At 48.5% G+C, this 22945-nt stretch overlaps 1 protein-coding gene and 1 long non-coding RNA gene across 7 annotated transcripts in view; one reads left to right on the forward strand and one right to left on the reverse strand.

The window, feature by feature from the left end:
* The window catches only part of LOC117881678, a 60803-nt gene extending 50990 nt beyond the window's left edge, over nucleotides 1-9813 (forward strand). Inside the window, exon 3 of the long non-coding RNA XR_004646839.1 lies at nucleotides 8523-9813. This is a non-coding gene — a long non-coding RNA (uncharacterized LOC117881678). The remainder of the gene's footprint in view (nucleotides 1-8522) is intronic.
* Nucleotides 1-21749, reverse strand: part of LOC117881646 (cystine/glutamate transporter-like) — a 41361-nt gene extending 19612 nt beyond the window's left edge. The window contains exons 1-4 of one of the 6 annotated variants that reach the window (XM_034779194.1): nucleotides 21665-21749; nucleotides 13010-13125; nucleotides 10876-11162; nucleotides 5608-5734 (exon numbers count right to left, since the gene is read on the reverse strand). In XM_034779194.1, the coding sequence (XP_034635085.1) occupies nucleotides 5608-5734; nucleotides 10876-11071 (323 nt within the window). In that variant the 5' untranslated portion in view covers nucleotides 11072-11162; nucleotides 13010-13125; nucleotides 21665-21749. Of the gene's footprint in view, nucleotides 1-5607; nucleotides 5735-10875; nucleotides 11163-13009; nucleotides 13126-13834; nucleotides 13854-16891; nucleotides 17083-17797; nucleotides 17965-21664 lie in introns of those variants that run through there. The other 5 variants (XM_034779221.1, XM_034779177.1, XM_034779212.1 and 2 more) reach the window with 5 other exon arrangements.
* Between the last annotated feature and the right edge of the window lie 1196 nt (nucleotides 21750-22945).

Below are 22945 nucleotides of genomic sequence, written 5' to 3' on the forward strand. Positions count from 1 at the left end.
GAGAAAGTGGGCCTTGCCTAAGTGGTCCAGCAGTTCATCGACCTGGGGCATCGGGTACGCGTCGAATTTCAAAATGGAATTGACACGGCGGAAATCAATACAGAAGCACTGCGTCCCATCCGGCTTGGGAACCAGGACTACCAGGCTGCGCCATTCACTTTGCGACGGTTCGTTAACCCCCAGCGCCAACATCGCCCGGACTTCCTCCTCTACGACCTGCCGCATACGATGTGGCAAGGGCCTATTTGATTCCCGGATCACCAGCCCCGGCTCTGTCTGGATGTATGGTAAACGAGGGTGGTGTAACCCGGCTGGGCGGTGAACGTTTTGGGGAATGCCTGCAGGAGGCATCCGGTCTGCTTTTGTTGCTCCACGGTCAGGGATTCTCCGAGCTGAGGCATTGTGGAGTCCTCGGTCGGGGTTACACGGGGTCCTAGCTCGAGCTCCACGAGGCAGGGATTAATTAGCAGGCCTTCTCGGTCTCGCCAGGGCTTCAGGAGGTTAATATGGTATCGCTGGGCTCTTTTTTGCCGGTCCAGCTGGTTAATCTCATAGGTGACCGGCCCGACCTTCCGAACCACCTCATATGGCCCCTGCCACCGGGCCAGTAGTTTTGACTCGCTGGAGGGCAGGAGGAGCAGAACTCGGTCACCGGGTTCGAACTCGCGGACTCGGGCCTCCCAGTTATACGTTTGGGCTTGAGCTTCCTGAGCCGCCTTCAAATTCTCCCGAGCTAGAGCTCCTGCTTGTGTGAGACGTCCCTGAAGCTGGAGGATGTACTGCAGAAGGCCCTGGGCTGGTGACGGGGCTTGCTCCCACGTCTCCCTCATGAGGTCCAGCAGCCCCCTTGGATGTCAGACGTATAAGAGCTTAAAGGGGGAAAATTTCTTGGAGGATTGGGGTACCTCATGGACGGCCAGGAGCAGAGGCGGGAGCAACTGATCCCATCGGCATAGGTCCTCTGGGGAAAACTTGCACAGCATGGTTTTCAAGATACAGTTGAACCATTCGACCAGGCCGTCGGTTTACAGGTGGTAAATGGAGGTGCGTAGTTGCTTAATCCCCAGGAGGTTGCACACCTGCTGCAGCAGCCTGGAGGTGAAGTTGGTGCCCTGGTCAGTAAAGATCTCCTGCGGCAAGCCCACGCAGGCAAAGACCTTGACGAGCTCCTCAGCGATGGCCCTGGCAGTGATGCTCCGGAGCGGGATGGCTTCAGGAAAACGGCTAGCATAGTCCACGATGACTAGGATGTACAGAAACCCGGCCCTGCGTCTCGGGAGCGGTCCCACCAAATCCATGGCCACTCGCTCAAATGGCGTTTCCACAATGGACATGGGGATCAGGGGGACCGGGGCTGTCCATGGGGGAGCAGCCAGCTAACACTCCGGACAGGAACTACAATACTCCCATACCTCCTGGTGCACCCCGGGCCAGAAGAATTGGGTCAGAATTCAGGCAAGGGTCTTTTCCGACCCAGGTGCCCTGCAGCTGGGACATCATGGGTGAGTTTCATCACCGCACATCGGTGGCATCGAGGCACCAGCAGTTGGGTCTGGACCTCTCCGATGCGGGAATCTCGGTCCACCTGATAGAGGCAGTCATGGCGTAGCTCGAAATGGGGCCAGACCTGGGCTCAGCCGGGTCAATCAGGGCGCCATCGACGGCCGCCAACTGCTCATACTCCCGACTAAGGGTAGGGTCCCCCCTTTGGTCCCAGCAGAAGTCAGTGTCGACTCTGGGGTCGTCAGCAAACATGGGCGGGGGGTCCTCGGGTGCTCCTTCCTGTCTAATAGGGTCCAGTTCTTCTGCCTCCTCAGCGGGGTCCTCGCAGCAGTCCCCCTCCAATGCTGGTGTGACGTTGGGGCTTTCCTCGGCGTTTGAACGAAGGACTCCAGAGAACTCTGGCCAGTCCCGTCCCAGGATCACGAGGTAGGCAAGTCGCGGACCCTAACCAACCACCATCATCCGCGTGACCCCATCCATGGTTAGTTGGACTCGGGCACTGGAGTAAGGCTGGACGACGCCATGGATGCACTGCAACTGGATGGTTCCCAGGCGGGGGTCCGCCTGGAGGCCTAGGCTTTGGCAGACTAGAGTCTGGACACAGCCAGAGTCAACCAGGGCCCGCGTCTGGCATTCCCCGACAACTATGGGCACGGTGACCTTGGTGGTCTGCGGCGGTCGGGCACGGTGCTCCCTTGTGCAAACGTGCCCAAAGCTGCAATCCATCTCTGTGCAGTCCCGCTGCCGGTGTCCATGTTTCCCACAGGAGAAGCAGGGCCCTAGTTCTGGTGGGCCGGGCCAGGCCGAGCCTCCCCCAAGGGCCCTGGGGGGACTTCGCGGGACCCAGCCACTCCTGGTCTCCGGGCCCACACAAGCGGGTCCCTCAGGACGTCTATAACGGGGCTTAGGACTCTGTGGAGGAGTTCGCAGTTCGACCCAGGCGCTCGCCTTCCTCTCGAGGTTAGGGCGCTCGAGCCCTGGCGGGTGGCCCGGAGTAGCCAGTCCAACCGGGGCTTCCGCTGCAAGGAATTCTTCCATGAGGGCGACGGCGGCAGCTACCGTTGGAGGCCGATGACAGAGGACCCAAGCCCTATCCCACGACGGGAGGATATGGACAAACTGTTCCAGGATGACTTGCTCAGTGAGCTCCTTGGGGTTCCGCCTGTCGGGCTGCAGCCACCGCTTGCACAGGTCTCTCAGCTCCTGGGCCACCAGCCGGGGTCGGGTGCCCGGGGTGTAGGACAGACTCCGGAACCTCTGCCGGAAGGTTTCTGGGCTGATGTCTAAGGCATCTAGAATTGCTGCCTTTACCTGGGCATAGTCCCGGGCATCCTCCGTGGATAGCCCTCGGTACATAAGTTGGGCCGTCCCCATCAAATATGGGGCCAGAAGGGTGGCCCACTGGTCAGGTGTCCACCCTGCGACGTGTGCCACCCTTTCAAAAGTCACCAAAAAGGACTTCAGGGTCATCCTGCGGTCCCATCTTAGTCAGTCGCATGGGCGGTGTGGGGCGGGGTGACCCGGCCATGTCTCCCGGTGGGGCTCCGGGGGATGAGGCAGTGCCGTCGTCAGCTGCTGCAAGCATTGCTGCTGAAACTCTCGGTTGTGCACGGTCAGGTCCCGAATCAGCTGCTGCTGTGCACCCAACTGCTGGATGAGCTGCTGCTGCTGCTGGAGCTGGGCCGCCTGCTGTCACTCCTGATTCTCCACCAGGAGTGTAAAAAGTTTGGATAAATCCATGTCTCCAGTGCGGGACCGTTCTCCCCAAGACCCTTTCTCACAGGGGTCAATGGCTCATCCCACATCCTGGGCAAGAGTCCCCACTTCTGGTACCACGTGTAGAAGGGCTCGGCCGAGCCTCATCCCTTCGCGGGGCTGTGGGGTATCCCACCGCCTCGCTACAGTTCGCTCTGGGCCCTTAGGCAGGGGCTGAGCCAATAGTTCAATATGAGTCCTGGCCCTAGGTCAAGGTGGGGCAGCAAACACACAGTCAGGAGCTCAGGCCCTTAAGCAGGGGCTGGTGCGAGGGGGAGACTGCCACCCGTGAGTGGGGTTGCAGGGGGCACGCAGGCCCACCCGCTCCACTGCGTCCCAGCCCGGGGCCCTAGCAGCAGCAGAAGACTCGCTGTTGTGTCAGTGGGGATTCTGACCGCAACACACTGACATTGGTTCTGGCCCTGCTGCGGCCAGGCCAGGGTCAGCTGCCCCCGGACTACTTCCGGACTCCCCCTTGTAAGATACCTGGGTTTGGCTGGCGTCCTTGGCAGTTTCGAGCACCATCGGTTCCTCCGGGTAACTCACAAAGGGTAGGCTCGACTGCTCCTCACGGTACCTGGCGAGAGGTAGGCTCGGCTGCTCCTTGGGGTAGCTGGCGAGGGGTAGGCGCGACTCCTCCTCGGGGTAGCTGGCGAGGGGCAGACTCGGCTGGCCCAGCCAGTCCTCGGGTCAGCCGCAGCCTGCCGGCGTTCCCCAACCCAGAGGTAGGCCACAGGCATCTGGCCTCTCTGGCGGCTGGCTTTCAACTGAGGTTTGCAGCGGGGCTTTTCTACTTCCTGTCCTGCGCTGTGACCTCTGGGGGGAGTGCGCAGGACCCACTGGCTCCGCCCACGCTGGTACTAGGGGAGGCTCGTTCCTCAGCGGGGCTGTGGGGTATCCCACTGCCTTGCTACACACACACACACCCTGTCCCGATTTTTCACACTTGCTGTCTGGTCACCCTAGCTCAACCCCCCTCTGCCTCCGGCCCTGCCCTGACTCCACTCCTGCCCTCTATAACACTAATAGAGAGATATGCACAGCTGTTTGCTCCCCCAGGTATTAATATTTGCTCTGGGTTAATTAATAAGCAAAAAGTGATTTTATTAAATACAAAAAGTAGGATTTAAGTGGTTCCAAGTAATAACAGAACAAAGTAAATACTAAGCAAAATAAAACAAAAACACACAAGTCAAAGCCTAATACATTAAGAAACTGATTACAGATGAAATCTTACCCTCTGAGATGTTTCAATAAGCTTCTTTCACAGACTACACTCCTTTCTAGTCTGGGCCCAGTCCTTTCCCTGGTACAGTCCTTGTTCCAGCTCAGGTGGTAGCTAGGGGATTTCTTGGGGCTGCAGCCCCCTTTGTTCTGTTCCACCTCCTTATATAGCTTTGGCACAAGGCAGGAATCTTTTGTCTCTTTGGGTCCCCACCCCTCCTTCTAAATGGAAAAGCACCAGGTTTAAGATGGATTCCAGTACCAGGTGACATGGTCACATGTCCTGTGGGACCCCAGCCTCCATTCTTCCCAGCCTGACTCACAGGAAGGCTTACAAGTAAACAGAGCCATCTACAGTTAATTGTCCTAGTTGATGGGAGCCATCAAGATTCTAAACCCACACTTCGCATAACTACAATAGGACCTCAGAGTTATATTTTATATTCCTAGTTTCAGATGCAAGAATGATACAATTATACAAATAGGATGATCACACTCAATAGATTATAAGCTTTGTAATGATACCTTACAAGAGACCTTTTGCTTGAAGCATATTCCAGTTCCATTATATTCACACTCATTAGCATATTTTCATAACATCATTTGGAGTGCAACGTCACAGGGGCCAGTATTAAAGTTCAGTTTTTGCTCTCTCATGTGTCATGTTTATCTTACCTTCCATGTGGGATTTTTTCCTAGTCATAAGTAAAATATGGGTGAAAGTGATTTGTTTTACACTTTCCATAATTATTATTTATTCCGAGGACTGGACCAATCCAGAGAATTTTCAGCACAAGAGAAACAAGAGAAAGCTCAAAGTGACTGAAAATAGAAGGTTTAAAATAAAACTAGCCTCTAAACTTCAATTATAACATTGTTATCACAGTGCTATAATGAGGGTACCAAATAACCTGGAGAAGAGAGTTTTTTGGACATGTTGGTCTAATGTGCACGTGTGGCAATTTACCCCTTCTGCCTTCTTTTTATTTTAGAAGACTTTCGAGGTAATGTGTATGGTTTCTCCCTTTATGCATTTTTAAAAATAATATGAACTGATTATCCATTTCCATGACTTTCCCAGGTCTCACTAACACCTCATTTCAGGTAACAGAAAAGAAATCTTACCTGATAGCAAAGTACTCAGCCCACAGATACAAGAAACTTGGCAAAGGCCCCAGTGTCTCCAGTACATAGATATAATGTCCTCCAGACTTTGTGATTCTTGTTCCAAGTTCTGCATAGCTCAAGGCACCTGGAACAGATGAAGTAAAAATGCATTTAGTAAATTGTCCCATGGAATTACCACTCCACATAGAATTTATTGAGAATTAAAGGAATCTGTTTAAAATGAGCTAAAAACACAGAATATAAGAGCTGCCATACTGGGTCAGACCATGGTCCATCTTACCCAGTATCCTGTCTCTGACAATTGCCCATACCAGAGCTTCAAGGGGAGAGTACAAAACAGACAATTTTGGAGTGATCCATTTCTGTCTTCCAGTCCCAGCTTCTGACAGTCAGAGTTTTAGGGTTGCCCCACACATGGGGTTGCATCCCTTATCTTTTGGCTAATAAGCATTGATGGACCTATCCTCCATGAACTTATCTAGTTCTTTTTTGAACCCAGTTATATGTTTAGCCTTCATAACATCCCATGGCAATGAGTTCCACAGGTTAGTTGTCAGGGCCAGCTCCAGGCACCAGCGGAGGAAGCACGTGCCTGGGGCGGCACATGCTAAGGGGCGGCATTCCGTCCATTCTTGGGGTGGCACAGTCTAAGCGGGGGGGGGGAAAAATGGTAGAGCCATTTGTTTGTATTAAACCCGCTGCCCATAAACTTAACTGGGTGACTCCTAGTGTTAGTATTGTATGAAAGGGTAAATAACACTTCTGTATTCACTTTCTCCAATCAGTCATGATTTTATAAAATCTATCTATCATATCTCCCCTTCATTTAAAAAGTGGAAGTCAAATCCTTGATGATCGAGATACAAAAGGAGCACTTAAAGATGATAAAGTCATTGCGGAGAAACTAAATGGATTCTTTGCTTCAGTCTTCACAGCTGAGGATGTTAGGGAGATTCCCAAACCTGAGCCGGCTTTTGTAGGTGACAAATCTGAGGAACTGTCACAGATGGAAATGTCACTAGAGAAGGTTTTGGAATTAATTGATAAACCTAACATTAACAAGTCACCAGGACCAGATGGCATTCACCCAAGAGTTCTGAAGGAACTCAAATGTGAAGTTGCGGAACTATTAACTAAGGTTTGTATCTGTCCTTTAAAATCGGCTTCTGTACCCAACGACTGGAAGATAACTAATATAACGCCAATATTTAAAAAGGGCTCTATAGGTGATCCTGGCAATTACAGACCGGTAAGTCTATCGTCCGTATCAGGCAAATTAGTCGAAACAATAGTAAAGAATAAAATTGTCAGACACATAGAAGAACATAAATTGTTGGGCAAAAGTCAACATGGTTTCTGTAAACGGAAATCGTGTCTTACTAATCTATTAGAATTCTTTGAAGGTGTCAACAAACATGTGGACAAGGGGGATCCAGTGGACATAGTGTACTTAGATTTCCAGAAAGCCTTTGACAAGGTCCCTCACCAAAGGCTCGTATGTATATTAAAGTGTCATGGGATAAAAGAGAAGGTCCTTTCATGGATTGAGAACTGGGAAGACAGGGAACAAAGGGTAGGAATTAATGGTAAATTCTCAGAATGGAGAGAGGTAACTAGTGGTGTTCCCCAAGGGTCTGTTCTAGGACCAATCCTATTCAACTTATTCATAAATGATCTGGAGAAAGGGGTAAAAAATGAGGTGGCAAAGTTTGCAAATGATACTAAACTGCTCAAGATAGTTAAGACCAAAGCAGACTGTGAAGAACTTCAAAAAGATCTCACAAAACTAAGTGATTGGGCAACAAAATGGCAAATGAAATTTAACGTGGATAAATGTAAAGTAAGGCACATTGGAAAAAATAACCCCAACTATACATACAATATGATGGAGGCTAATTTAGCTACAGCAAATCAGGAAAAAGATCTTGGAGTCATCGTGGATAGTTCTCTGAAGATGTCCACGCAGTGTGCAGAGGCAGTCAAAAAAGCAAACCGGATGTTAGGAATCATTAAAAAGGGGATAGAAAATAAGACAGAGAATATATTATTGCCCTTATATAAATCAATAGTATGCCCACATCTTGAATATTGCGTACAGATGTGGTCTCCTCATCTCAAAAAAGATATACTGGCACTGGAAAAGGTTCAGAGAAGGGCAACTAAAATGATTAGGGGTTTGGAACGGGGCCCATATGAGGAGAGATTAAAGAGGCTAGGACTTTTCAGCTTGAAAAAGAGGAGACTAAGGTGGGATATGATAGAGGTATATAAAATCATAAGTGATGTGGAGAAAGTGAGTAAGGAAAAGTTATTTACTTGTTCCCATAATATAAGAACAAGGGGCCACCAAATGAAATTAATGGGCAGCAGGTTTAAAACCAATAAAAGGAAGTTCTTCTTCACACAGTGCACAGTCAACTTGTGGAACTCCTTGCCTGAGGAGGTTGTGAAGGCTAGGACTATAACAGGGTTTAAAAGAGAACTGGATAAATTCATGGAGGTTAAGTCCATTAATGGCTATTAGATAGGATGGGTAAGAAATGGTGTCCCTAGCCTCTGTTTGTCTGAGGGTACAGATGGATGGCAGGAGAGAGATCACTTGAACATTACCTGTTCACTCCCTCTGGGGCACCTGGCATTGGCCACTGTCCGTAGACAGGATACTGGGTTGGTTGGATCTTTGGTCTGACCCAGTACAGCCATTCTTATGTTCTTGTTATGTTCTTAGTGCAAATTCCTTTATTTGCAATAATGGTGTTTCCAGGGGAGATCTATTTACATCTGGTAAGACCTGCTTGTCAGTTTAATGGCATAACTTCTCCACTGACTTTATGTGGAAAAGTGCATGAAAGGAAGTTTGTCTTTGCCTTAGAGATTTACTTTAAAACACTTCATTTCCTCTATTTATCTAGGTCTAAGCCTCAAACACACACAAGTCCTCCCTCAAATATAGGTGAACCAAGGACATGGAAACATCTCTCTGATCATATCCATGAAGCAGCTACATAAGAAGAAGAAAAATTTGATACAGAAGAATGTCAAGAATTTCTAATCAAGTGGTTCAAATACTCTCTATTTCCCCTCCTGTAGCTATGTAAAGATAGATTTTAAAACTGGCCACTTCTGTCCCAACTGTAAACCCCTCAGAACCTACCTGCATGCAATGGAAGGAATATAGGCCCTGATTCACCAAAGCACTCAAACCCATGCTTAATTTGAAGCATATGTGGTCCCATTGATTTCAATGGATCTGTTCACATGCTTCAAGTTAAGCATATGCTTAAGAGTTTTGCTGAATTGGGGCCATAATCACGTATCACTCTTGCATTTCAAGGGAAAACATAAAAAGGGGGTAAGCATTATTTAAGGCACTATAGCAAAGAATAATAATGTGACATTAATAAATGGAAGTCTTCAAGCTGGACATTAGGGGGAAATAGTTGAAGAATGAAGTCAGTTAGAAAATTTAGTAACTTGACAAGGGAAGCCACTTGGGTGCCACCAAGACAGGTTTTCAAGAATACACAAGATACACTACTGGTTTAGTGGAGAGAATAATCCTTCACAAGTGCAGATGGTTTGGCTAGCTGACCAATAAACACTATCATTTATTATCCTACTCAGTTAAAAAGAAATCTACATTTGTGATGTTATGGTTTGAGATTTTACATATGCAAAAGAATGAAATTTTAAAGTTGATGTTTCCACAGCAACCTCAGCTAAGCCACATTATACATATATAGTAAGGTATAAGTGTGACAACATCTCCCATAATACAAAATATTACATACGATAAACACTAGAAGGAAGAGTGACAATTGTTGTGGGCTCTATGATTGAATTTCCTGATTCTTGTGGCTTTTTAAACTCTCAACCACAGCACTATAACAAAGCGTTTTTTTGCACACACACAAAGCAGGAAAAGTAACTGTTAAGAGGGGAAAAAATTTCAAGTCACATACTGAAATAAACACACATCTCCTAGGTCCCCAGAACTCTGTGGTTCTCCATCCAGTGCCCCTAGCTAGAGGCCTAACCTCCCCCAGCCCCCATGCATCTAGAAATTCCACAGACAAGAGAACTACTCCCATGTCGGTGCCCACATTCATAGATCTTAAATCTTGGGTTTTCCCCCAAGTCCCTCAGATAAACTAGGGTTACCATATGTCTGGTTTTTCCCGGACATGTCCGGCTTTTCGGCAATCAAACCCCCGTCCGGGGGAAATTGCCAAAAAGCGGAACATGTCCGGGAAAAATACCGGCCGGGCACTTCCTCTCCCGAGGCTGCTCTGCTCCTCCCCTGACTCAGACTTCGGCTCTGCTTAAGAGCCAAGCTGCCCGAGCCAGCGCTACGGGCTTCAGGCAGCCCCCCGTGCCTCCGGACCCTGCGCCGCCGGAGCAGAGCAGCTGGAGCCCGGGAAGGGAAGTGCCCGGCCGGCAGCTGGGGTCCAGAGGCACGGGGACTGCCCAAAGCCCATAGTGCTGGTTCGGGCAGCTTGGCTCTTAAGCAGAGCCGAAGTCTGAGTTAGGGGAGGAGCAGAGCAGCTGGAGCCGGGGAGGAGAAGTGCTCGGCCGGCAGCTGGGGTCCGGAGGCAAGGGGGCTGCCCAAAGCCAGAGCACTCGGGCAGCTTGGCTCTTAAACAGAACCAAAGAGTCAGGGGAGGAGCAGAGCAGCTGGAACCCGGGAGGGGAAGTGCCCGGCCAGGGGCGCAGGGTCCAGAGGCATGGGGGCTGCCCGAAGCCCTACTGCTACCGGCTTCACGGTTTGCTGGGCAGCCTCCAGACCCTGCGCCCCAGCTGGGCGCTTCCCCTCCTGGGCTCCAGCTGCGCTGGGGAAGCGCCGGCCGGTGGCGCAGGGTCTGGGGGCTGCCCAGCAAACCGTGAAGCCGGTAGCGCTTGGGCAGCCCTTTTCGCATGGCTGGGAGGGAGGAGGGGGAATTAGGGCGGGGACTTTGGGGACTGGGCGGGGAATGGGCAGAGTTGGGGCGGGGCCAGGGCCCGTGGAGTGTCCTCTTTTTTTATTTTTTAAATATGGTAACCCTAGATAAACCAGTTAAACAACAGATCCTTGGAACCCTGTGGACACGGGAGCTTATTACTGCTTCAATTCTATGGCTTTAGGAGATAGGAGTTTTGGTCCATTGTGTTCCCAGCTTATTTTTCTTGGAGAAGTAAAGTTAGGCCTTTGTTGTAGATATATATCATTTGCTAGTTTCCCCATCTACCAAGAATTTAACAAGAAGGGTAAAGAAACTCATCACCCACCAAATAGAGAGAGAATCCCGCAGGCAAACCAAACGATTAAGGAGACACCCACGTTGCCGGAATTTTTCAACACCCCTTTTGGAGAGATAAAGATGCCACTGCCCACCATGCTGCCAATAAGGAGTGAAAAAGCCCTCAGCAAAGTGATCTTTTTCCTTAGAAAAACAGCCTCCTCTTCTTTCTTGGCTTTTCCCATGGCCTCTACAATTTCAGGGCAGGGGTGGGCATTCAGAAGTTAAGGTTTCCTTGTGGGTCCGTCCCAATCCCACAGTCAACAGAGCTCACCTGTGATAGGGGAAAAGAAAGTCAGGGATTTGTGGAGCTTCTTTGGGGAATGACTGTTAAAGCCATTTTACCAATAACCCATCAAAATCTGCTGGATCTACTCTCCTCACCCATTGGATATCACTGGGCAAAGAAACCCCAGGTGCATAAAACATGCTACACAACCATGCGATCTCTTATGTCAGAACACCTCTGGGTATCAGGGTTTGCTAATTAACTTTTGCTCCTCCTGCTGCAGCAGAGCATAACACACTGTAGGCTGTACATAAACAGCCCTTTAGGCCAAGATTTGCAAAAGTGATGAGTGATTTGGGGTGCCACTATAGTTCAGTGTCCAACTTGAGTCACCCTCAAGGGACCCAATTTTCATAAATGGCTAAACACCCACACTCTGAAAATCAGGCCCCTTTACGATGCTTCGAGTTGGGCACCTATAAATTTAGGCCGAGCCAAATCACTAGTCACTTTTGAAATTTTTGGCCTTAAAAATGTTTTTTCTTTGGCAACAGCAGAGCAAAGAATTTAGTTTAACAGGCATTTTGTATAAACATATCCAGGGCATCTGTTCTTGAGCCAAAATTGGCTGCTGAGCCTTTAAAACAGTGGTGGGCCACCTGCGGCCCATCAGGGTAATCCGCTGGCGGTCCGCAAGACAGTTTGTTTATATTTGCACAGCCACCTATGGCTCCCACTGGCCGTGCTTCGCCGTTAAAGGTCAATGGGAGCTACGGGAAGCAGCAGCCAGCACATCTCTGCAGTTTGCGCCACTTCCCACAGCTCCCATTGGCCAGGAATGGTGAACGGCAGCCACTGGGAGCTGCGGGTGGCCATGCAAATGTAAACAAACTGTCTGGCAGCTTGCCAGCAGATTACCCTGATGGGCCATGTGCGGCCCATGGGCTGCAGGTTGCCCACCACTGCTTTAAAAAGTCAAAATAAGCTCTTTGGGTCTCTGATGTGCCAGATTATCTGCTACCGCTCATCAGGGCAGGGAGTAACTTTATGAGTCGCCTAAGGCTCAGACAGGTTGCTGGAACTGATGAGTCTAAGGGTTGAGGGGTGGGGAGTAACAACCACCAATGCTCCTGAGCTGTGAATTGCAACATACAACTGATGTTACAAGTGGACGGTCTTACTCGGTATCTAGCTAATTTGCGTGAAACAGCTACAGTCTGGTACGTCAGTAGCGTAGCTAGCGGGGTGCAGGGGAAGCAGCCGCTTCCCCCGCCTTTCCAAAAGCGGCCAGCGGAGCGGCGGGGCGGCATGCGGCCCACAGCACGGCCCGGCAGCCGTGGCCAGAGGAGCAAGGGGGGCGCAGGCTGGCGGCCTGCAGCATGGCCGGCAGCCATGGGGGGGGGCGGCGGGCACGGCCGGAGGAGCGGGGCCCGGGGGGGCACGTGCTGGTGGGTCGCAGCACGTCCCGGCAGCCGTGGCTGGAGGAGCAAGGGGGGGCGCAGCCTGGCGACCCGCAGCGTGGCTGGCAGCCATGGGGGGGCGGTGGGCACGGCCGGAGGAGCGGGGGAGCACAGCATGGCAGCCGGCAGCTGCGGCCAGAGGAGTGAGGGGGGGCCACAGGGTGTCACAGCAGGGCCGGAGGAGCCATGGGGGGGAGGGGCGGGGTGGCCGGAGGAGGAGCCAAGGGGGGGGCGCCTTTTTTATATTTGCTCCCCCTCCTCTTAGAAGCTGGCTACGCCACTGTGATACGTGTCATATCTCTGAAAGTAGAGCTACAAAGCATGTGGGTCCAATATTCAAATGTAGGATTGGTTAAAGATTTATAGACTCAATCTAAACGAAGGAGTTCTTTTGAGCACAAATATTATTGCTAAAACTTAAAAAGTGCACTTATCTGGTTGGTTGGTTTTGAACAAAGCAGAGAGGTTTACAATCTGTCCCAGACGGTCATCCCTTGCTGGAGTCACAGAGCAGTTTGATGTACAGTAACCAGTAGCTTCTTTTAGTTGGCTGTGAAATTCCATAGTAAAAATAAAAGAAACAGAATGTAAAACCAAATTTATAGACCAAGTTAAGGATTTGAAGTAACACTTGACGTTTAGCCACATGGTCTGAGACACCAATGCCAGCCAGGAATATCTGGAAACATAATGGACAAACACCACAGATTTCAGGAATGTGAAATCACCTGGGATTTGTTCTACAGGCTATTGGGGGGGGGGGGGGGGGGGGGGGAAGAATAGGGGGATCAGACAGCAAGTGTGAAAAATCGGGATGGGATGGGGGGTAATAGGAGCCTATATAAGAAAAAGACCCAAAAATTGGGATTGTCCCTATAAAATCGGGACATCTGGTCACCCTAGGGGAGAAACAGAGAGCTATTGCATACCACATCAGACTCCTAGCAATGAGCAGAACAAATTGTTCCAGCTCAGCTTTCTAGTTGAATTCCTGCGTCTGACACATTAAAATACAGCTATGTTAATCCTTGTGGCAATGCTTAATGTGCACTTTAGTATTAAAAAAATGTACAAAGCTGCTTTTTGTTCACCTTTTTAGTTGACTACTGGCTCAAATCCTTCTCACTCCTACATACAGTACCTTTGCAACTACCAACAGCACTGCTTAAAATTACAGCCCCTCAGGTTGCACTTCAAACCAGTGTTTCAAGCAATTTTTACCAACATTTCAAAACAGAATAAAGCACTACTCATCTTACCTAGCAGGACCCGAAGCCTGGCATAGGGAGGAGATGGAGAAAAAGCCAACCTTGAGTAATGGGGGAAACTTTGTATTACCATAGTGCCCCTCGAGGCCCAAGCTGAGATGGGGACCCCACTGTGCTAGAGTCTACACACACACACACACACACACACACACAGAGACCATTCCTGTCCTGAAGGGCTTGCAGTCTAACCAGGCAAGACAGATCCAGGGAATATCTCCATTTTATTGCTGGGGACCTGATGCAAAGACCAACTAGCCTAACACCACACAGGAAATGTGTGGCACAGCTGAAACTGAACCGAGATCTCTTGAGTCCCAGTCCAGTGTCTTAACCTCCAGACTGTCTTTCCTCCTCTCTACCACAAACTGTATAAATATGTATCCAATTATGTCCACAAACCTGATTTATAGTTTCTGAAGACTATTCCTAACTGCTTCCACCTATATTTTCTTTGTACAGACCTCAGTTAAAATGACACCACCAAGAACTTTTTAACTACGTCCCCTTCCTTTTCATACAATAAAAGATGTAGTCACTGAGCTGTGATAACCAGACCTGCTTCTTCCTTTTTTCTGCCACAAATCATCACTCTGTTTCAATGCCCATTAGAAGATGCTGGGTCCAACTAAAAACCAACTGTGAATATCAGAGGGGTAGCCATGTTAGTCTGGATCTGTAAAAAGCAACAAAGAGTCCTGTGGCACCTTATAAACTAACAGATGTATTGGAGCATAAGCTTTTGTGGGTGAATACCCACTTCATCAGATGCATGTCACGCGTCTGACGAAGTGGGTATTCACCCATGAAAGTTTATGCACCAATATGTCTGTTAGTCTATAAGGTGCCACAGGACTCTTTGTGAATATAAGCTTGTTCATTCATGTATTAAAATAATTTGGATAAATTGGACTGGTAGTGTTGTGGTCTGCGTACCTGACTGGACAATCTATTTAGGAAAACTGAGTAATTTGTTTATGAAACTGTAATTAACACAAGAAACCAGGCTAAAGAAGGGAAGTCTGAATAGACTTACTTTTGGCTTTCTTTATCTACATCAGACTTACTAGCTTACTGTCCTAGATTTAAAAAAACCTGGAGGAATAAATCTGACATGAATTTGCAGTGCCAGATGCTGGTAATAAAGCCAATGTGATCCCGAGGTTCAATATGAGAGCAAAGTGAATAATTCTTAATGAATCCTTTATTTAAGGAATTTTCACTTCTTTCTGTTTGTGAATTGTCCCTGCTCAGATTGGAATTTTCTCAAATTTCTTTAATTAAAAATTACTTGCCAAGTAATTATGGGAAATTATGCTTGGGCTGGGTCACCTTTATCCCCTTGACCTTGGTCCCTAAGCATTTCCTGGTCCATCATACCATAGCCTGGTACATCACATCTTCTGCAAGAAGACACCTTAGTCTATGACCTTTTAATGAAGAACCCAGAATGGAGTAGGCTCCACTCACCCAGCCCCCTTGGCAAGAGATTGAAGTAAACTAAGTTTGTCCTTAAAACAGCATTTTTGTATAGTTGCCTCTTACCAGAATTTCTATTCTTCATCAAATATAAAATTTTTGATTAAACCCAATCTGTCAAATAGGTCATTGCAAGTATTCAATATTTTAATTCTAGCTGCATTGATTAGATTTCACTGGCCATATAGATCACATGGTGTTGTTTCTGTTCCTCAGTTGGCTGAGTGTAACGTTGAATTTTAAAATTCATGACAGAGAGAGCTTACTTTGGTAATCTAATAATTAATGTCCCATTAATATTCTGCAATATTTGCTTAATATTGATTCTTTTCATAAATGTGCCAGCCCCTAAGTTCTTTCACTATATTAGCAAAAAGGCAACACAAAAGAGGAGTGTGTCAGACGAAAACAGAATACTTCCCCCTTCTATACCACCTGCTGCTAAAGAATCTCAAAGCATTTTACAAATATTAAGCCATACAGCTTCCCTGTGAAGTAGTTAAATATTTTCTCCATTTTTACAATGGGGGAAACGGAGGCTGAAGAGGTTAAGTGACTTGTCACGATGGAATGAGTGGGGAGTAGAACCCAGGATTTCTGGCACCCAGTCCCAGATACACAGCCAACTTGAAGGCAAGCCAGCTAATATAGATAAGAGCTTCAAGGGATTAGCGTTCCAGTTTGACAATATTTATTATGGAATGCTACCATGAACCTGCTACACTTTCCCCTGTGACTTGTCCTCCTTCCACTCTCAGGAACAGGCCACATGCAGGGACTGAGACTATTTGTCCAGTTTTTAAATTGTTTTCTCAGCTGCAAAGGACAAAATAAAAAACAATCTAAACATTCCCAGCAGCAAGATCCCACAGAGGGGTCTGATCCTCCTTCAAAGCAGAGCAAACCCTTCCTGAAATTCTCAGTGCCTTAAAAACGTCAGTGCAAAACGAGAACTCAATCACAGCACTCCCATGTACAATTAGAAGATTGTTTGTTTAAAACTTTGACCTAGTGCTGAGCAATGCTAAGGCCTGTCAGGGCTAAATCCTGATAGAGAAACTTCTTCCACAACTAGTTCTTTGGTTCAGATCTGACCCAGGGTGGCAGTGATAACAGGTGTTAATGCCTGATGGCTGATTGGTGGCTTATGGGAAGTGCCTTGGTGGTTTCGGTCCAATTCCCAGGGGCCATGCACCCACCTCACAAACACATCCATTACCATTAGCACCCCCTAAAGGCCAAGGGCTGAATGGGCATGGAGGCTGAACTACCTTCCCCCCGATCTCCAGAAGTAGTTTTCTCCAAGTTGAGGCACAGTGTCAGGGCAGCACGGGGAAGCTTGCACTGCCAATGATCACACTGTTCCTGTTTAGATAAAGGACTCCAGCCTTCAGATCTGGCTGACACTTTTTACCAGCAACTTAATTTCCTAAAGTAATTACAAGATTTCCAGCAATGTCTGTCTTGTGAGAGCCAACAACATTACTCCAGTGGGGCTCTAAAGCGGCCACACACCCTGCCACCTGTACACTTAAAGACAGAACTCCCTGCCACTGTCAACTATCTTCTTACCTGGCTACTTAGTGCACTCCCCAGGGCCCATTTTTTCCAGGAGAAACTTTTTCTTTGTATGAGAGAAATCATTCCCCTCCTCTACTGCACTTTCCTGTTATTGGAAGATGGGTCACCTCTAATGAAAATCATCTGTCTACTCTCACTCTGTTTTAGCTCTGTGTCGCTGCATTCTTTCGTTTATCCACTCAGAGCCCAGAGTTGCTGGTACTGAAATGCTATGTTCTGGGTCCCCTCATATTTACACTAAGGGTAGATTGTAGATCAACAGCAGTTTAGTTCGAAGAGGCAATGCATGTGTGCCGTCCCCGCCCCCCAGATGTCTGCCTTCCATTTAGCACAGAGGTTTTCAGTCCCACATTTGAAAACCGTCGACTCATGCCAGGAGCCAGAGGATCGGAAGTTGGTGGGAGCTGCCCAGCTCACTGCAGCCCCTGGCTCTCCGTGCTTTGGGAGCTGGGGCACCAGCTGCCTGGCAGCCCTCCCTGCCCTGCTCCCCAAGCCAGGATGTCTCTGCATGGCCAGGCGCTCCCCAGGCAGGACGGGTGGCACAGTTCCGAGCTGCACCCCTGACACGCTCTTGCCTCTCCCCTAAAGGAGCCCAGCACCAGCCGGTGACACCACCAGGACCTGATCTGTGCCCGCAGAGCCCGACTGCCATGAGATGCTCTCTGAGATGTTCGCTTGCCACTGCCCAGGTGATCTTGGCTCTGCTGCTGCTCCTCAGCCTAGAGGTGGCGCGTGGGGTGATCACGTGCCCCCACCATCAAGAATTAAGCATCGACTCTAGATCTACCTTCCTGAGCTGAGGTTTCTCCAACACCCTCTAGGTGCTAACTCAGAGCCTGGCTGTTTTCCCCGTGCCTCTAGATAATTCCTTTTGACTCTAACCTCTTAGCCACTCACCTTTAGTCGCTGACTCGGCTTCAGTGCAAACACCTAATTCATAATTACTCTACTGCGTATACGTACTAATTCACTCAGTACTGTACCTAGCTCCTACTCAAACCAAACTCCTCCTCAGACCCGATCTCTCGAGTGCCTCTGCACTGCTGGCCTCACAGATCAGCTGTTATTGATTTATTACAATATAAGCTAAACACAACTGTAACCAAATGAGCACAGTTTCTTTTTAACCCACTGAGGCTTTTTTTTCTTTTGTTCAACACTTCCCAAGCTGTTGGTATTTACTGGACACAACTTCATCCACTGTTTTGCAGAGCTCTGTTGGGGAGCTTCCCCGTCACAACCCACTCAGGTCCTTTGCGGAGGCTAAAGTGACAGTAGCAGGATTAACACGTTCCTCAGATAAATTAGCTAGCAATTGTTGATACCGTAGGTTGAACAATGCATTGAAGACCCAAAGCACTACCATCAGCTAATTAGTCTCTAGTAAGGCAGAGAGGTGAGTATCATGATCTCTGTTTAACAAATGGTGAAACCCAGGTAAGGAGAGGTAAAGTTTCTTGCTTACGGTCACACAGCAGCCAGAGGCAAAACTGGGATTAGAACGTAGGAGTTTCCGGGTCCTAGTTCCAGTGAACCAGGTCAGTAGTTCTCAACCTTTTTCAGCTCAAGACCCATTTGTAAACAGTGTCCTGTCATGACCCAGCCAATTGCTTGAGTGCCAATAATATCTGTCTGATTAATTACACATTAACGTAATAAGTACTAAGGGCACTTTATCACAGCGGTGATGCCCTGTAGCTTCTGTCCCCCAGGGAGGGCTGGGCTCTGAGGTAGCAGCACTGCTCAGATTTGGCCCCAACTGGGCCAAATTTGTGTGACCGGAATTGCAACCTGATGCATGACCAGGGGGCTGCTGGGCCAAAGCTGAGAAACGCCACAACCACAGGCGCCAGATCACAACACCCGGAGCGGGAAGCCGAGCCCAGCCTGCTCCATGGGACCACTGCCGCAGAGTGAGTGTGAGGCTGGCTCTGAAACACTCCCTGCTTCCCTCCAGCCTCCCACGAGACCCTTTGTCACATTCTGGTGACCCAATTTTGGTTGCGACCCACAGGTTGAGAAGCTCTGAGCTAGACCACGTGGCCTTATAGAATGAGAAAAGAGGGGAAACCCACAGAGCTGGAGGGGGAGGGTTGAGGTGGGGACACCACAGGAAATGTAAAAGGCCTTTCTAGTTGAACTTTGAAGAGCACGAGCAATAGTAGGGAACTTCAGGTTGGGACCAGTGGTGGATTAATGATTTTGCTGCCCCTAGGCCCTGAAATAATTGCCACCCCCGGCCCCATATGAACTTCTTTTAGTTTTCTTACAAATTCATTTGAACTAAAATGAATCTAAATATCATTAAAATAATTGAACATTTACAAGTTTTATTATAAATAAAATTACAAGAACAGCGGACCCTCGCTTGAACGCGTGTCTGTATAGTATGATTTCGCTTGTAGCGCGGGACCGCGCATGGATCCAAAACTGAGAACCACTTAATTTCTTCCTTCCGGTCATATTATTAATGTTTAGGATTCTCGCGAGTATGTTTACTAAATGGTGTTGCGCCATCATTGGTGGTTTCAATACGTGCTATGATTGGTAGAATCGCGGCGTCACGGATGCCACAATTACAAAAATGCTGCTATTATAAATTTGCGGCCCCTGCAAATTTGCCGCCCTAGGCCTAGGCCTTGTCAGCCTAGGTGATAATACGCTGCTGGTTGGGACTGAGCTGCACTGGCAGCAGGGACGGCTTGGGTCTGGACTGAGGTGCCAAGGAAGAGGAGGGGGCTAAATTTCAGGAGCGTAAGGGGATCTGGTTCAGGATTAAGGGGTATTGGCAACAATGGTTTGGAACTAAAGTCAAGGTCTGCAGTCAGAGCTGTGGTGAAGAAGGGAAGCCTCCAGTGTTGGAAAAGCATTTTACAGAATACTTAAGCAGAGGCTGGAGGCTATTTTAAAAGGGACAACTATTTAAGGACAAAAAAAAAAAAAAAGTTTGATTTAAAATTAAATATGAAGTGAAAACATGTTCATGATTGTGTTTGAAAGCATCACGTCAGGGTTATTTCCCAGTGGAAAGACTCCCACTCAGTGTTGTAAATCCACACACAATGATTTTACATTAGTACATGAGAAATGGGAAGCGAAATTAACTCTGAAGAGAAAGTGAACCTTACCCACCTTTCGTGGTCCAAGCTAATTGAAGTTCAGAGGATAAAGAAATAGCGTAAGTGGTGTGAAAAAGTAGAACCATTGTCTATTTGTTGTTGTAATTAATGATTCAAGGTGTTCCCGAGCAAGGAGTTATTCAGAGATGATTTTATCTTCACAGCAACATTTTAAGCCATTGCTTTTCATTTTCTCCTGTTGGAACCATTCCCTGCCCTCCATTTTCAGCTATTTCACCAACGACTTACAGTGTGATCCCTTCCCCTCCTGCTCCAGCCTCATGACCTGTGAGGGGTCAGCCTCATCCCTGGATTGGCCACCCTTACGTTATAACAATGACAGTAAATACTAAAGGGAAACACATCCTGAAGGGTTTGTGAAGGGCTACAAACCCCCTGCTTAAAGGCATAAGCCAACCTTTAACTACTGGGGATTCAGAGGCCTCTTTCCCTGGGAACAGTTTATCCCATCACTGTCTGCTGCAGGGTTTTTTGTGCCTTCCTCCAGAGCAGTTGGTGCTGGCTATGGTCAGAGACTGTCACCATGGGACTGAGTATGCTACCGTACTACTTTCCCAGCACCTACAGGAATGGGAGACGAGAACCAAATCAAACCCAGCTCAGCCACATACCTGTACAGATTCCTAGTCCACCACTAATTTTCACCTCTATCAGTACCTCTAAATGGGACGCTTATACTCAAGGGGTCAGGGCATTAATAAAGCCTGGCTTATACCTCTACTGAATAAAGCTAAATCAATACAAACCTAGGCACCGACTTCTACTGGTGCCAGTGGGTGCTCGACCCCCCCCCCTCTGCCCTCAGCCCCACCCTGACTCCACCCCTGCTCTGCCCCCTCCCAACCCCTTCCCCAAAGTCCCCGCCCCCTCTCACTCCCATTCCAACCCCTTCCCCAAAGTCCCCGCCCCAACTCCGCCCTCTCCCGCCCCCATTCAAACCCCTTCCCCAAGTCTCCGCCCCAGCCCCGTCTCCTCCCCTGAGCACACCATGTTCCTGCTCCTCCCCCCTCCCTCACGGAGCTTGCTACAGCTGTTTTGGTGGCGGCAAGCGCTGGGAGGTAGGCAGAGGTGCGCTCAGGGGAGGAGGCAGAGAAGGAGGTGAGGTGGGGTGGGGCAGGGAGCTTGGCTGCCAGTGGGTGCAGAGCACCCACTAATTTTTCCCCGTGGGTGCTCCAGCGCTGGAGCACCCATGGAGTCAGCACCTATGAATACAAAGAAACCTTTGTTCAGTTTAAAAGTGACAGTGAAGAGGGTTGCACTGATTTAACTAAACTGATTTAGAAATCCAGGTAGTTAAATCGATGCAAGTGATCGGAGCTGGTTGCCAGAAGTGCCTGAACACCCACAACTCCAGTTAAAGTCAGTCAGTGCTGCAAGTTCGCTCCTCCCATTCCTGGTGAGTTGAGCATTGCACATACACTACACGACCCTATGCATTTGTACAGCAAGTCAGAATGGTACAAACCCCTTAAGATTCCCTTTGTGATTTTGGGCCTGATCCAAATTCCACTGAAGTCAATGAAATGGGTCCCACTGACTTCAGGGCACTTGGGATCAAGCCATATAGAACTGGATGCAGAGAGGTACTTGAGGGGTACCCACCACCACTTGGGTGGGACATTACCTTTGGAGATTAGGCAGCCTAGGCTTCTTCTCTCACCACTGCTCCCCCTTGCTCCATTTCTCTCGGCTGTTTTGGCCTGCATTCCCTGTCCTGCCTTAGACCCTCCTCTCTTTATTTTGCCCCTGGACTTTGAGCCTCTTTGTTGTCTTTGTTTGTAATAATTGCATCATTAATGGCAGGTATATTTAGTACAAATAGAAGTAAATGCAAACTGTGCTTCATACAGTGTGCAGGCAGCTGAGGGGATTCACTGGTGCCTGAGGTTCTAGATCCCTAATTGACTTTACTAGAGAACCAAATCACTCAAGGACCAGTAACTGCATTTGTAGGTATGCATGTTAAGAAAAAAGGAATCAAATCTCATGTTTCAGGGGCTAATTCGATCGCTTGGGGAGGTGGGGGTCCAGAAGGAACTTTTCATTTGCATATAGCATTGCACAATAAGCTAGGTCAACCTTGCAAAATTCTACTTGTGTAGGGCAAGTAAAAACATACATTTTTCCCCATTATCACCATAGCGATGGATGGTCGAGCAGATTCGGTGCCTGATCTGGTAACTTTTATAGGGATCTTTATCTACACTGATGTAACTGCACCAGAGAAAGCCTTGACACCCACTGGTGCACATCAGCCTCATTTGAAACTGGAAGAAGCTGTACCAGACCAGCGCACTAGTGCCTTGGATTTGCATCAGTGCCACTAAACTGGTGGGTAAAATGTCAGTATAGACAAGACACCTTGTGATAGTTGTAGGCAGGGTAACTGTCCTCTGAAGTATTGGGTATTGGCCACTGTTAGAGATAGATTTGCTGGGCCAGGATTCTGATCCACCATGAGAAGCCTTATGTTACTATAACATTTTGCACCAAACAGAGCTTTAGCTCTGATCCTGCTTGTTGTTTCTTCTGGATTTTAAATTAGCACTATAAGACAACAGGGAAATGTATGGGTCTGATTCTGATCTGAATTACACTAGTGAAAACAGGAGCAAGTCCTCTGAAGTCAGGATAAGTGGGATCAGAACTGTGCCCTTGGGGATGTCTAAACTGCACACTAAGCCAAGGTTCTGATTCAGGTTTGAGCCCAAAGCCACTTCTCACCACCAGACTGATTTGAGGATTCAGGTCAGACCCCAGGTCCTAGGATCTTGCTAGGGGGTAGGTCAAAGCCATGTAATTTTGCAGTGTGAACACAGCTCAAGCTGTAGACCTGAGTCAGAAGGTCTGCAGCATGGAGTGTGGATGCATGAGCACAGCTGAGAGACCTAGCTCCAGCAATTGT

Source organism: Trachemys scripta, chromosome 1, assembly GCF_013100865.1.
Source record: "Trachemys scripta elegans isolate TJP31775 chromosome 1, CAS_Tse_1.0, whole genome shotgun sequence".
Lineage (NCBI taxonomy): Eukaryota > Metazoa > Chordata > Testudines > Emydidae > Trachemys > Trachemys scripta.